Below are 10,451 nucleotides of genomic sequence, written 5' to 3' on the forward strand. Positions count from 1 at the left end.
CCGGTGTTGAGCAGGATGAGGAATGAATCATTCCGGGGTGTGAGCCGCTTCGATAATATGGTGATTATTAGTGAATGTTTATTTGGAATATTGCTTTGCTCTCCGGATGTCGCTATCTTCGCGGCTTTGTCATCACGTGGGATCGCTGATTGTTTTACTTCCATACTTGGTGCTCCGTCTGCTCCCAATCATTAGTGTTTGCTCAGTGTTTCTGGGCATATGATGTCATTGTGAGTTTCAGGCCATTAAGGACCTTTTCAGTCAGTGACTAATAGACCACAGTCAGGACCGTCCTGTATTCCGCAGGTATCGGTGAGGGCCGGAGTAACGTGTCTCATTACCACACAACAAGATGCAAATAATCCATCTACCCAAAAATAGACGTGTGTAACACTCTGCGGTCTCCTAGGACTGTATCCAGCCCCTGCTCTTGAGCGCAGACACAGCCATGGCCCTTCTCTCTGTGCTGTCACACATTGTCTGTACAGTTTATTCAGTGTTTAGGGCTTTCTCTCCCCATCTCGTACCGTCTCACAGTGGCATTTTGATCGCTATGACTGCACGATCCGTGACGCTCCAGCATCGCACCATTATAGCTCCAGCGTCGTAGACTGCTGTCACACTTCGCAATGCTCGATGCTGGAGCGATAATTTCATGACGTATGTGCGATGTAGAAGCCGTTGGTTACTATGCGCACATCGTATACAATATCGTGCACACCTTTGTTACACCATGCGATCATGCCACCACAGCGGGACACTAGACGACGAAAGAAAGTTTCAAACGATCTGCTACGACGTACGATTCTCAGCGGGGTCCCTGATCGCAGGAGCGTGTCAGACACAGCGAGATCGTAAGTATATCGCTGGAACGTCACGAATCGTGCCGTCGTAGCGATCAAAATGCCACTGTGTGACGGCACCCTAAGCTGCGAGCTATGACATCTTTCCTTATCCAAAGCTGTCTAGAAACGTCTAATCCCCTCTCCCTGCTGAGAACTCAGGCACGCTCAATCATGCACGGCGTCCATGTGTACTGGTGGGGGTACGGAGTAATAAATGTTGTATGGGTGCCTTAACTTTCCTGTCCCCTGCTCCTCCTCGTCCATCTTTCACAACCCCATCAAATGGAGATGAACAGCCACACGACAGCCCACCAGGACCCTGAAAGTTAGTAATCCCTCACTGGTCTGGACTTGACCTGGTCGTCAGTGTAGTGAGGTTTTGCCCTTGTTACACAGTCCATGTCTCACTGTCGGCATGTGAGCGGATCAGGGTGCACAGGGTTATTTAGTGAGGGTAAACATTTTGTACATACTGTGCCGGGCATTGTTCTCCGTGTGTTCACCCATATCCAGAAAGCACAGAGCGCAGTAAACAGGGAGCTCACGTGGAAAAGAAACCGTCAGGAAGAAGTCACCCTAACAGGGAGGGTAAGAACACAGGGGCGTAGATAATGGGGTGCAGAGGTAGAGGTCCCCCCTAAGATGGAGGATAGGGCCATAGTCTCAAGAGTAATGGGGTTCAGGTGTAGAGATCCCCCCTAAGGTGAAGGATAGGACCATAGTCTGAGGAGTTGATAATGGGGTGCAGAGGTAGAGGCCCTCTTAAGATGGGGGATAGGGTCATTGTCTGGGGCGTAGATAATGGGGTGCAGAGGTAGAGGTCCAACTAAGATGGAGGATAGGGTCATTGTCTGGGGCGTAGATAATGGGGTGCAGAGGTGGAGGTCCCCTAAGATGGAGGATAGGACCATAGTCTGGGGAGTAATGGGGTGCAGAGGTAGAGGTCCCCCTAAGATGGAGGATAAAGCCAAAGAAAGGGGCTTAGATAGTGAGGTACAGAGGTAGAAGTCCCCCTAAGATGGAGGATAGGGTCATTGTCTGGAGCGTAGATAATGGGGTGCAGAGGTAGAGGTCCCCTAAGATGGAGGATAGGGTCATTGTCTGGAGCGTAGATAATGGGGTGCAGAGGTGGAGACCCCCTAAGATGGAGGATAGGACCATAGTCTGGAGCGTAGATAATGGGGTGCAGAGGTGGAGGTCCCCCTAAGATGAAGGATAGGGCCATAGTCTGGTGAGTAATGGGGTGTAGAGGTGGAGGTCCCCCTAAGATGGAGGAAAGGACCATAGTCTGGGGAGTAGATAATGGGGTGCAGAAGTGGAGGTCCCCCTAAGATGGAGGATAGGACCATAGTCTGGGGCGTAGATAATGGGGTGCAGAGGTTGAGGTCCCCCCAAGATGGAGGATAGGACCATAGTCTGGGGAGAAGATAATGGGGTGCAGAGGTTGAGGTCCCCCTAAGATGGAGGATAGGGCCATAGTCTGAGAAGATAATGGGGTGCAGAAGTGGAGGTCCCCCTAAGATGGAGGATAGGACCATAGTCTGGGGAGAAGATAATGGGGTGCAGAGGTTGAGGTCCCCCTAAGATGGAGGATAGGACCATAGTCTGGGGAGAAGATAATGGGGTGCAGAGGTGGAGGTTTCCCTAAGATGCAGGATAGGACCATAGTCTGGGGAGAAGATAATGGGGTGCAGAGGTGGAGGTTTCCCTAAGATGCAGGATAGGACCATAGTCTGGGGAGAAGATAATGGGGTGCAGAGGTGGAGGTCCCCCTAAGATGAAGGATAGGGCCATAGTCGGGGGAGTATATAATGGGGTGCAGAGGTGGAGGTCCCCCTAAGATGAAGGATAGGGCCATAGTCTGGGGAGAAGATAATGGGGTGCAGAGGTTGAGGTCCCCCTAAGATGGAGGATAGGGCCATAGTCTGAGGAGAAGATAATGGGGTGCAGAAGTGGAGGTCCCCCTAAGATGGAGGATAGGACCATAGTCTGGGGAGAAGATAATGGGGTGCAGAGGTCGAGGTCCCCCTAAGATGGAGGATAGGACCATAGTCTGGGGAGAAGATAATGGGGTGCAGAAGTGGAGGTTTCCCTAAGATGCAGGATAGGACCATAGTCTGGGGAGAAGATAATGGGGTGCAGAGGTGGAGGTCCCCCTAAGATGGAGGATAGGGCCATAGTCTGAGGAGAAGATAATGGGGTGCAGAGGTTGAGGTCCCCCTAAGATGGAGGATAGGGCCATAGTCTGAGGAGAAGATAATGGGGTGCAGAAGTGGAGGTCCCCCTAAGATGGAGGATAGGACCATAGTCTGGGGAGAAGATAATGGGGTGCAGAGGTTGAGGTCCCCCTAAGATGGAGGATAGGACCATAGTCTGGGGAGAAGATAATGGGGTGCAGAGGTGGAGGTCCCCCTAAGATGCAGGATAGGACCAGAGTCTGGGGTGTAGATAATAGGGTGCAGAGGTAGAAGCCCCCTAAGATGGAGGATAGGGTCATTGTCTGGGGAGAAGATAATGGGGTGCAGAGGTGGAGGTCCCCCTAAGATGAAGGATAGGGCCATAGTCTGGGGAGAAGATAATGGGGTGCAGAGGTGGAGGTCCCCCTAAGATGGAGGATAGGACCAGAGTCTGCGGAGTAGATAATGGGGTGCAGAAGTGGAGGTCGCCCTAAGATGGAGGATAGGGCCACAGTCTGGGGTGTAGATAATAGGGTGCAGAGGTAGAAGCCCCCTAAGATGGAGGATAGGGTCATTGTCTGGGGAGAAGATAATGGGGTGCAGAGGTGGAGGTCCCCCTAAGATGGAGGATAGGACCAGAGTCTGCGGAGTAGATAATGGGGTGCAGAAGTGGAGGTCGCCCTAAGATGGAGGATAGGGCCACAGTCTGGGGTGTAGATAATAGGGTGCAGAGGTAGAAGTCCCCCTAAGATGAAGGATAAGGCCATAGTCTGGGGAGTAGATAATGGGGTGCAGAGGTAGAAGTCCCCCTAAGATGGAGGATAGGACCATAGTCTGGGGTGTAGATAATGGGGTGCAGAGGTGGAGGTCCCCCTAAGATGAAGGATAGGACCATAGTCTGGAGAGAAGATAATGGGGTGCAGAGGTGGAGGTCCCCCTAAGATGAAGGATAAGGCCATAGTCTGGGGAGTAGATAATGGGGTGCAGAGGTGGAGGTCCCCCTAAGATGGAGGATAGGACCATAGTCTGGGGAGAAGATAATGGGGTGCAGAGGTTGAGGTCCCCCTAAGATGGAGGATAGGGCCATAGTCTGAGGAGAAGATAATGGGGTGCAGAAGTGGAGGTCCCCCTAAGATGGAGGATAGGACCATAGTCTGGGGAGAAGATAATGGGGTGCAGAGGTTGAGGTCCCCCTAAGATGGAGGATAGGGCCATAGTCTGGGGAGAAGATAATGGGGTGCAGAGGTGGAGGTCCCCCTAAGATGCAGGATAGGACCAGAGTCTGGGGTGTAGATAATAGGGTGCAGAGGTAGAAGCCCCCTAAGATGGAGGATAGGGTCATTGTCTGGGGAGAAGATAATGGGGTGCAGAGGTGGAGGTCCCCCTAAGATGAAGGATAGGGCCATAGTCTGGGGAGAAGATAATGGGGTGCAGAGGTGGAGGTCCCCCTAAGATGGAGGATAGGACCAGAGTCTGCGGAGTAGATAATGGGGTGCAGAAGTGGAGGTCGCCCTAAGATGGAGGATAGGGCCACAGTCTGGGGTGTAGATAATAGGGTGCAGAGGTAGAAGTCCCCCTAAGATGAAGGATAAGGCCATAGTCTGGGGAGAAGATAATGGGGTGCAGAGGTGGAGGTCCCCCTAAGATGAAGGATAGGACCATAGTCTGGAGAGAAGATAATGGGGTGCAGAGGTGGAGGTCCCCCTAAGATGAAGGATAGGGCCATAGTCGGGGGAGTAGATAATGGGGTGCACACAGAGGTTCCCCCAATAATGGGGAAGGATAGGGCCATAATCAGGGTTGTAGATATTGGGGTGCACAGTTTAGGTTCCCCCAACAGTGGGGAAGGATAGGGCCATAGTCTGGGATGTAGATAAGGGGGGCACATAGGTAACAGTCTGACTTGGGCCCTGAGGTATGTGAAGACCCATCTGCCGGGGGTCCGCGCCTCGGACCATATCAGTGACAGAGGAATCTGATTGCAGTGGTCCCCATAAGTGGCTGCCCTGAATGTTACATTGCTGGTTCATGAACGGAATGCCAGAACTACAGTAAAGACCGACACAGAGCGAGGAAGCAACAAATGGATGGGAAATTTTTTTTTTATATGTTCTATCAGGATATATGAAGGTAATGTGGTGGGAGGGAAGAAATGTCTAATTAGGACCCCAGTATTAACCAGAGCAAAAAGAGTCACTCAGAGGGGTGGTCTTCTGCTCCGGGAGACACTGTACATGGACAGATCGAAACTTATATAGTAGCTTCTTCAGTAATTACTATTTTTTTATACTTCGGAGATATAATAAAGTGATTTTTTATCATATATATATATTTATATAGAGCACACAACACACAAATGATGAAATTCACATATTTTATTGATTTCTCATACTCGTTCCTAGAACATTTGATGCTTTCGGTGGCTGATGAGTAAAGTGCAGACATCCCCTCCCCCGCACGGCATGATTGACAGGTGACCCTCCATACTGACCACTGTCACAGCGGATGATGGGAGAGTAACGCTGCACACAAAATGCAAAAACACTAACAAAAAAAAACAAACGATCCATGATCCACCGCCCCGATAAGGGAACGTGACTGACTCACTACGTCCCGGGTCTATAATCAGATCCTGGGTCCGCACTCTGCAAATATTTTCATTCTTTTTCATTTTTTTTTTAGAACCGTCCGATGCACAAACACGAGACAATAAGGGGTGTAACTCTGAGGGTGCGGGGAGGTGTAACTCTGGGGGTGCGGGGGGGATTAGATTGGGATTGGAGCTTCACGTCCCCCCTCCCAATATTAGCTGTACATTTACACTTTACAAACATCAATAATATATTTTTTTTACATTTTTTTTTTTAGTTTGATCAGTTCTTACAATCCTGACACAGTCCTCAATAACCGGGGCCTATACCCCAGCCCATCGTATCCACGTCTCCGCCGGCACCTATAGGGTAACATACACACTACATTGATTTATGTATTTTTTTTTCTGCAACATTTTCAATAACTTTTGCATTTTTTTTACATAAAATTACACAAAATCTGATCACATCAACTTTTTTATGGGACCGAGAAGTAGGATTTTGCATGAAGGTTATGTATTGAGACCACCAAAAGTGATATAAATAATACTAATAATAATATATATATATTTACCCCCCAATAATTGTTAAAAAAAAAAATCTAGGTGGTGTGCACAAGTCCTTAAGGCAACCGAAGACTCTCTAACCGATGTGAAACCACAAGTCCCAGCAACACAGATCGGGTTCTGGTTGGCACAATATACTGGTGCTTTGAGTCCTTCACCAGAGCCACCAGCGGTGACCCAATGATGCAGAAGAGACGACATGTCCCGTGGTTCTCGGAAAATGTGCTACGGAGCGACCAGCGTCTCCTAAATATTCTTCTCCAGGGGTTCCGGGTTCCTCTAGGACAAGATACAGTTCTGCTGCTTCCGGCGAGGTTGCTTCCTCCGGGGTTCTGGCTGTGCGCTGGCTCTGCGTCGCTCTAGCGCAGGGCTCAGTAGACATGGCAGGTTAACCCTGCGTAAGAGTTCCTCAAAAACGTCCTGTACTTTTTGGTTGCTCTTGGCTGAGGTCTCTACGTAGCCGCTGTCCCATTGCAGTTCTGCAGTTGCAGCAGCCTGTAGCGCCATAAGCTGCCCGGCGTCTGATTCCACGCCGGGGAACAAGTCCGTCTTGTTTCCAATGACCACGATGGGTACGTCGGTCTCCCCCTTGATTTGGAGGATCTCTTCCCGTAGCCTCTCCACTTCTTGGAAGGACTCTAGGTCGGCCAGCGAGAAGACCAAGGCGAAGGCATCACCTTGTTGGATGCGAAGCTTCTGCATGGCGGGGAAGGAGTAGCTGCCGCTGGTGTCCACAATTTCTATGCGTAATTGGAGGGCGTTGGGCTCCGGGTCCAGGCAGTAGACCTCTTCCACCGTGCGCCGGTGTCGGGGTTCGAAATGGTCATATAGCAACTGCTGGATCAAGGAAGTCTTGCCCACGCCGGCAGCACCCATGAAGACCAGGCGCACTGTGCCGCTGGATTGCACCGAGATGGACATGGCGGTCACTTCTTGGCTGGAGCGGTTGAGGAGACTCTCCGTGGTGATGTGCTGCAGACTTGGATGCTCTACGGATCTCCCGGACCGGCTGCCGCGCTGGATGGGAAGGCTGCTGTGCACTTCTCGATGCTTCTCGCACAACCTGTCCCTTCTCATCTGCAGCTCCTACTTTTATACCGGAGTCCCCACAGCTCCAGCCAATCAGACGGCTGGGAGGATGGGCGAACGCCATGTGCCAAGATTATTGCACTTTTTTTTTTTTTCCTACACAATACACGTGTCTCCCGTGTTCAGAAAAGATGTGGGGAGGTGCAGGCTGCGAAAGCAAAGCTGCAGATATCTACAGGTGACCGAGGAGCCTTTTCGCCCAGAGGCGCAGCTGCAACAGGAGGCGCACCCAGACCCTGGTGCACAGAAGATTTCCGAAAAGTCTGTGCACCACAAGCTGCCATAAACAGTAATCCAGGGAAATAAAAAGCAAGGACGACCGGTCACTATCCAGTTATATGAAGTCTGATCCTCACTGCGGGAACCTACAGGGACCAAAATGAGGACAACTATAGAGATCTAGACATTAAAATGTATCAGATCGATTCAAATTAAAACCCCGACGCGTTTCTAACCCCCGTTACATTCATTTTTTGATTTGGATGAAAGAATTTTTTTCGGCCATAACTTGATTTACCATGAATTGGGGAGGATGTCGGGTACAGGGAACAGGCTGCGACGCTGACGCTGGTGATGGGGGATGTTCCTTCTACCTTTCTGGAGAATCTGACCGGACAGGTCTATTTTTACACCGTATGATGAAAGTGAAGACAGAAAGACAATAGGCGGTCACGGTGTGTGACAGCCGGGAGGGTACGAGCCGCCACCGTGTGTGTCAGTGTCTATATACCAGGTCTCCAAGCGCTGATCTGCGCGCTTCTAGTGATAGCAACCAGATAATAATAATAATAACCAGATCTGCAGGTCTATAGGTGATTCTATGGAGAAAAGTGTCACACGTCAGTCATTACGTTCAGGGTTCTGCTTCCGGACCCCTCTTCCCCGGTATATAACCTGCAACCCCTTTCCCCCGGTGTATAACATCTGGCCCCTCGCCCCCCAGTATATAACCTGCAACCCCTTTCCCCCCGGTGTATAACATCTGGCCCCTCGCCCCCCAGTATATAACCTGCAACCCCTTTCCCCCCGGTGTATAACATCTGGCCCCTCGCCCCCCAGTATATAACCTGCAACCCCTTTCCCCCGGTGTATAACATCTGGCCCCTCGCCCCCCAGTATATAACCTGCAACCCCTTTCCCCCGGTGTATAACATCTGGCCCCTCGCCCCCCAGTATATAACCTGCAACCCCTTTCCCCCCGGTGTATAACATCTGGCCCCTCGCCCCCCAGTATATAACCTGCAACCCCTTTCCCCCGGTGTATAACATCTGGCCCCTTGCCCCCCAGTATATAACCTGCAACCCCTTTCCCCCGGTGTATAACATCTGGCCCCTTGCTCCCCAGTATATAACCTGCAACCCCTTTCCCCCGGTGTATAACATCTGGCCCCTCGCCCCCCAGTATATAACCTGCAACCCCTTTCCCCCCGGTGTATAACATCTGGCCCCTCGCCCCCCAGTATATAACCTGCAGCCCCTCTGTATATACCCTCCGGTGTATAACATCTGGCCCCTTGCCCCCCAGTATATAACCTGCAACCCCTTTTCCCCCGGTGTATAACATCTGGCCCCTTGCCCCCCAGTATATAACCTGCAACCCCTTTCCCCCCGGTGTATAACATCTGGCCCCTTGCCCCCCAGTATATAACCTGCAACCCCTTTCCCCCCGGTGTATAACATCTGGCCCCTCGCCCCCCAGTATATAACCTGCAGCCCCTCTGTATATACCCTCCGGTGTATAACATCTGGCCCCTTGCCCCCCAGTATATAACCTGCAACCCCTTTTCCCCCGGTGTATAACATCTGGCCCCATCACCCCCAGTGTATAACCTGCAGCCCCTCTGTATATACCCTCCGGTGTATAACATCTGGCCCCTTGCCCCCCAGTATATAACCTGCAACCCCTTTTCCCCCGGTGTATAACATCTGGCCCCATCACCCCCAGTGTATAACCTGCAGCCCCTCTGTATATACCCTCCGGCCCCCCCGCCATGACGTCTGCATTTACTACCATGTGACAGATCGGCCGGTGCAGAGTTCACTGATACCAGCGCGGTCCTGTAATAGGAGCCACCGAGGTAACAAGTCCGTCCATGACATTTCTTCCTCCTAAATCTTCCCCCATCACCTGTGAGTGATATTATTGAGAAGGAACCACAGCAACTCAGCCATGAAGTGGAGACCCTGTAACACTACAGAGCTGCTCAGGAGCAGAGGGCAGAAAAGTCCCCAATACTGCGCTGACCCCATAACTGCAGAGTCCAGACCTCCTCTGGTATAACATCAGCACAAACACAGCGCCCCCACCAGGAGCTTCATGGCCGAGCAGCTTCATGCAGCCGTACATCACCAAGCACAATGCCGAGCGTTGGATGGAGTGGGGTAAAGCCGCCACCACTGGACTCTGGAGGAGACGTGTTCTGTGCAGTGACGGATCACACTGCTCTATCTGCATCTGATGGAGGAGTCTGGGTTTGGTGATTCCAGGAGAACGTTCCCCCCTGACGGCATTGTGCCCCCTGTACAGATGGTGGAGGAGGATAATGCTATGGGCTGTTATCAGGGGGCGACCTCGGACCCTCAGTGACGGGAAATCTCAGTCCTCCAGCACCAGTCATTGTGGACAATTGTAGCTTCACCTTTGTGGGAACAGTTTGGGGTTCGCCCTTTTCTGTTCCCCATGACTGTGCCCAGTGCACCAGCTCCATACAGACATAATAATACACGAGTGTCAAAAAATAAAAATAAAATTATACTTTTATTATTGTAATGGGAGTCAGATAGTGTCGATTGTGCGGATTTTACAAGTTTTAACCTTTTGCATTTGGATGAACATTGTTGGGAAATGTCATGCAGGTTACACTCATTTACCCTGCAGGCAGCGACAATTCTCCAAACTGATTATCAATGAAACATCGGTTCCAGTACATGAGAGTTATAGGAAAAACTATAACCCCTTTCTCATGTACAGCACCATGGAATTAATGGTGCTATATAAATAATAATAATAATAACCCAAGGGTGCTCAGCTGTGAGGGCTGCAAGGCCAAGCCGTGCCACCAGAGGGCACCAAACACATGATCTGGGCGCAGTATATTTTTACGCCTGTTTTACGTGTTCACTTGTTGTTGTTTTTTACGTTGGTCCTTGTGGCCGAGATTTGGGGGTCTCCAGATGTTTAGG

General features: G+C 50.9%; 1 protein-coding gene across 1 annotated transcript; it reads right to left on the reverse strand.

Annotated features, from left to right (window-relative positions):
• Positions 1 to 5,382: 5,382 nt before the first annotated feature.
• Positions 5,383 to 7,241, reverse strand: LOC138645316 (ras-related protein Rap1-like). The gene has a single exon (XM_069734522.1). It carries the CDS (start codon positions 7,098 to 7,100, stop codon positions 6,459 to 6,461), a length of 642 nt encoding a protein of 213 aa, XP_069590623.1. The 5' UTR covers positions 7,101 to 7,241; the 3' UTR covers positions 5,383 to 6,458.
• Positions 7,242 to 10,451: the final 3,210 nt, after the last annotated feature.

This window comes from Ranitomeya imitator, chromosome 7, assembly GCF_032444005.1.
Source record: "Ranitomeya imitator isolate aRanImi1 chromosome 7, aRanImi1.pri, whole genome shotgun sequence".
NCBI lineage: Eukaryota > Metazoa > Chordata > Amphibia > Anura > Dendrobatidae > Ranitomeya > Ranitomeya imitator.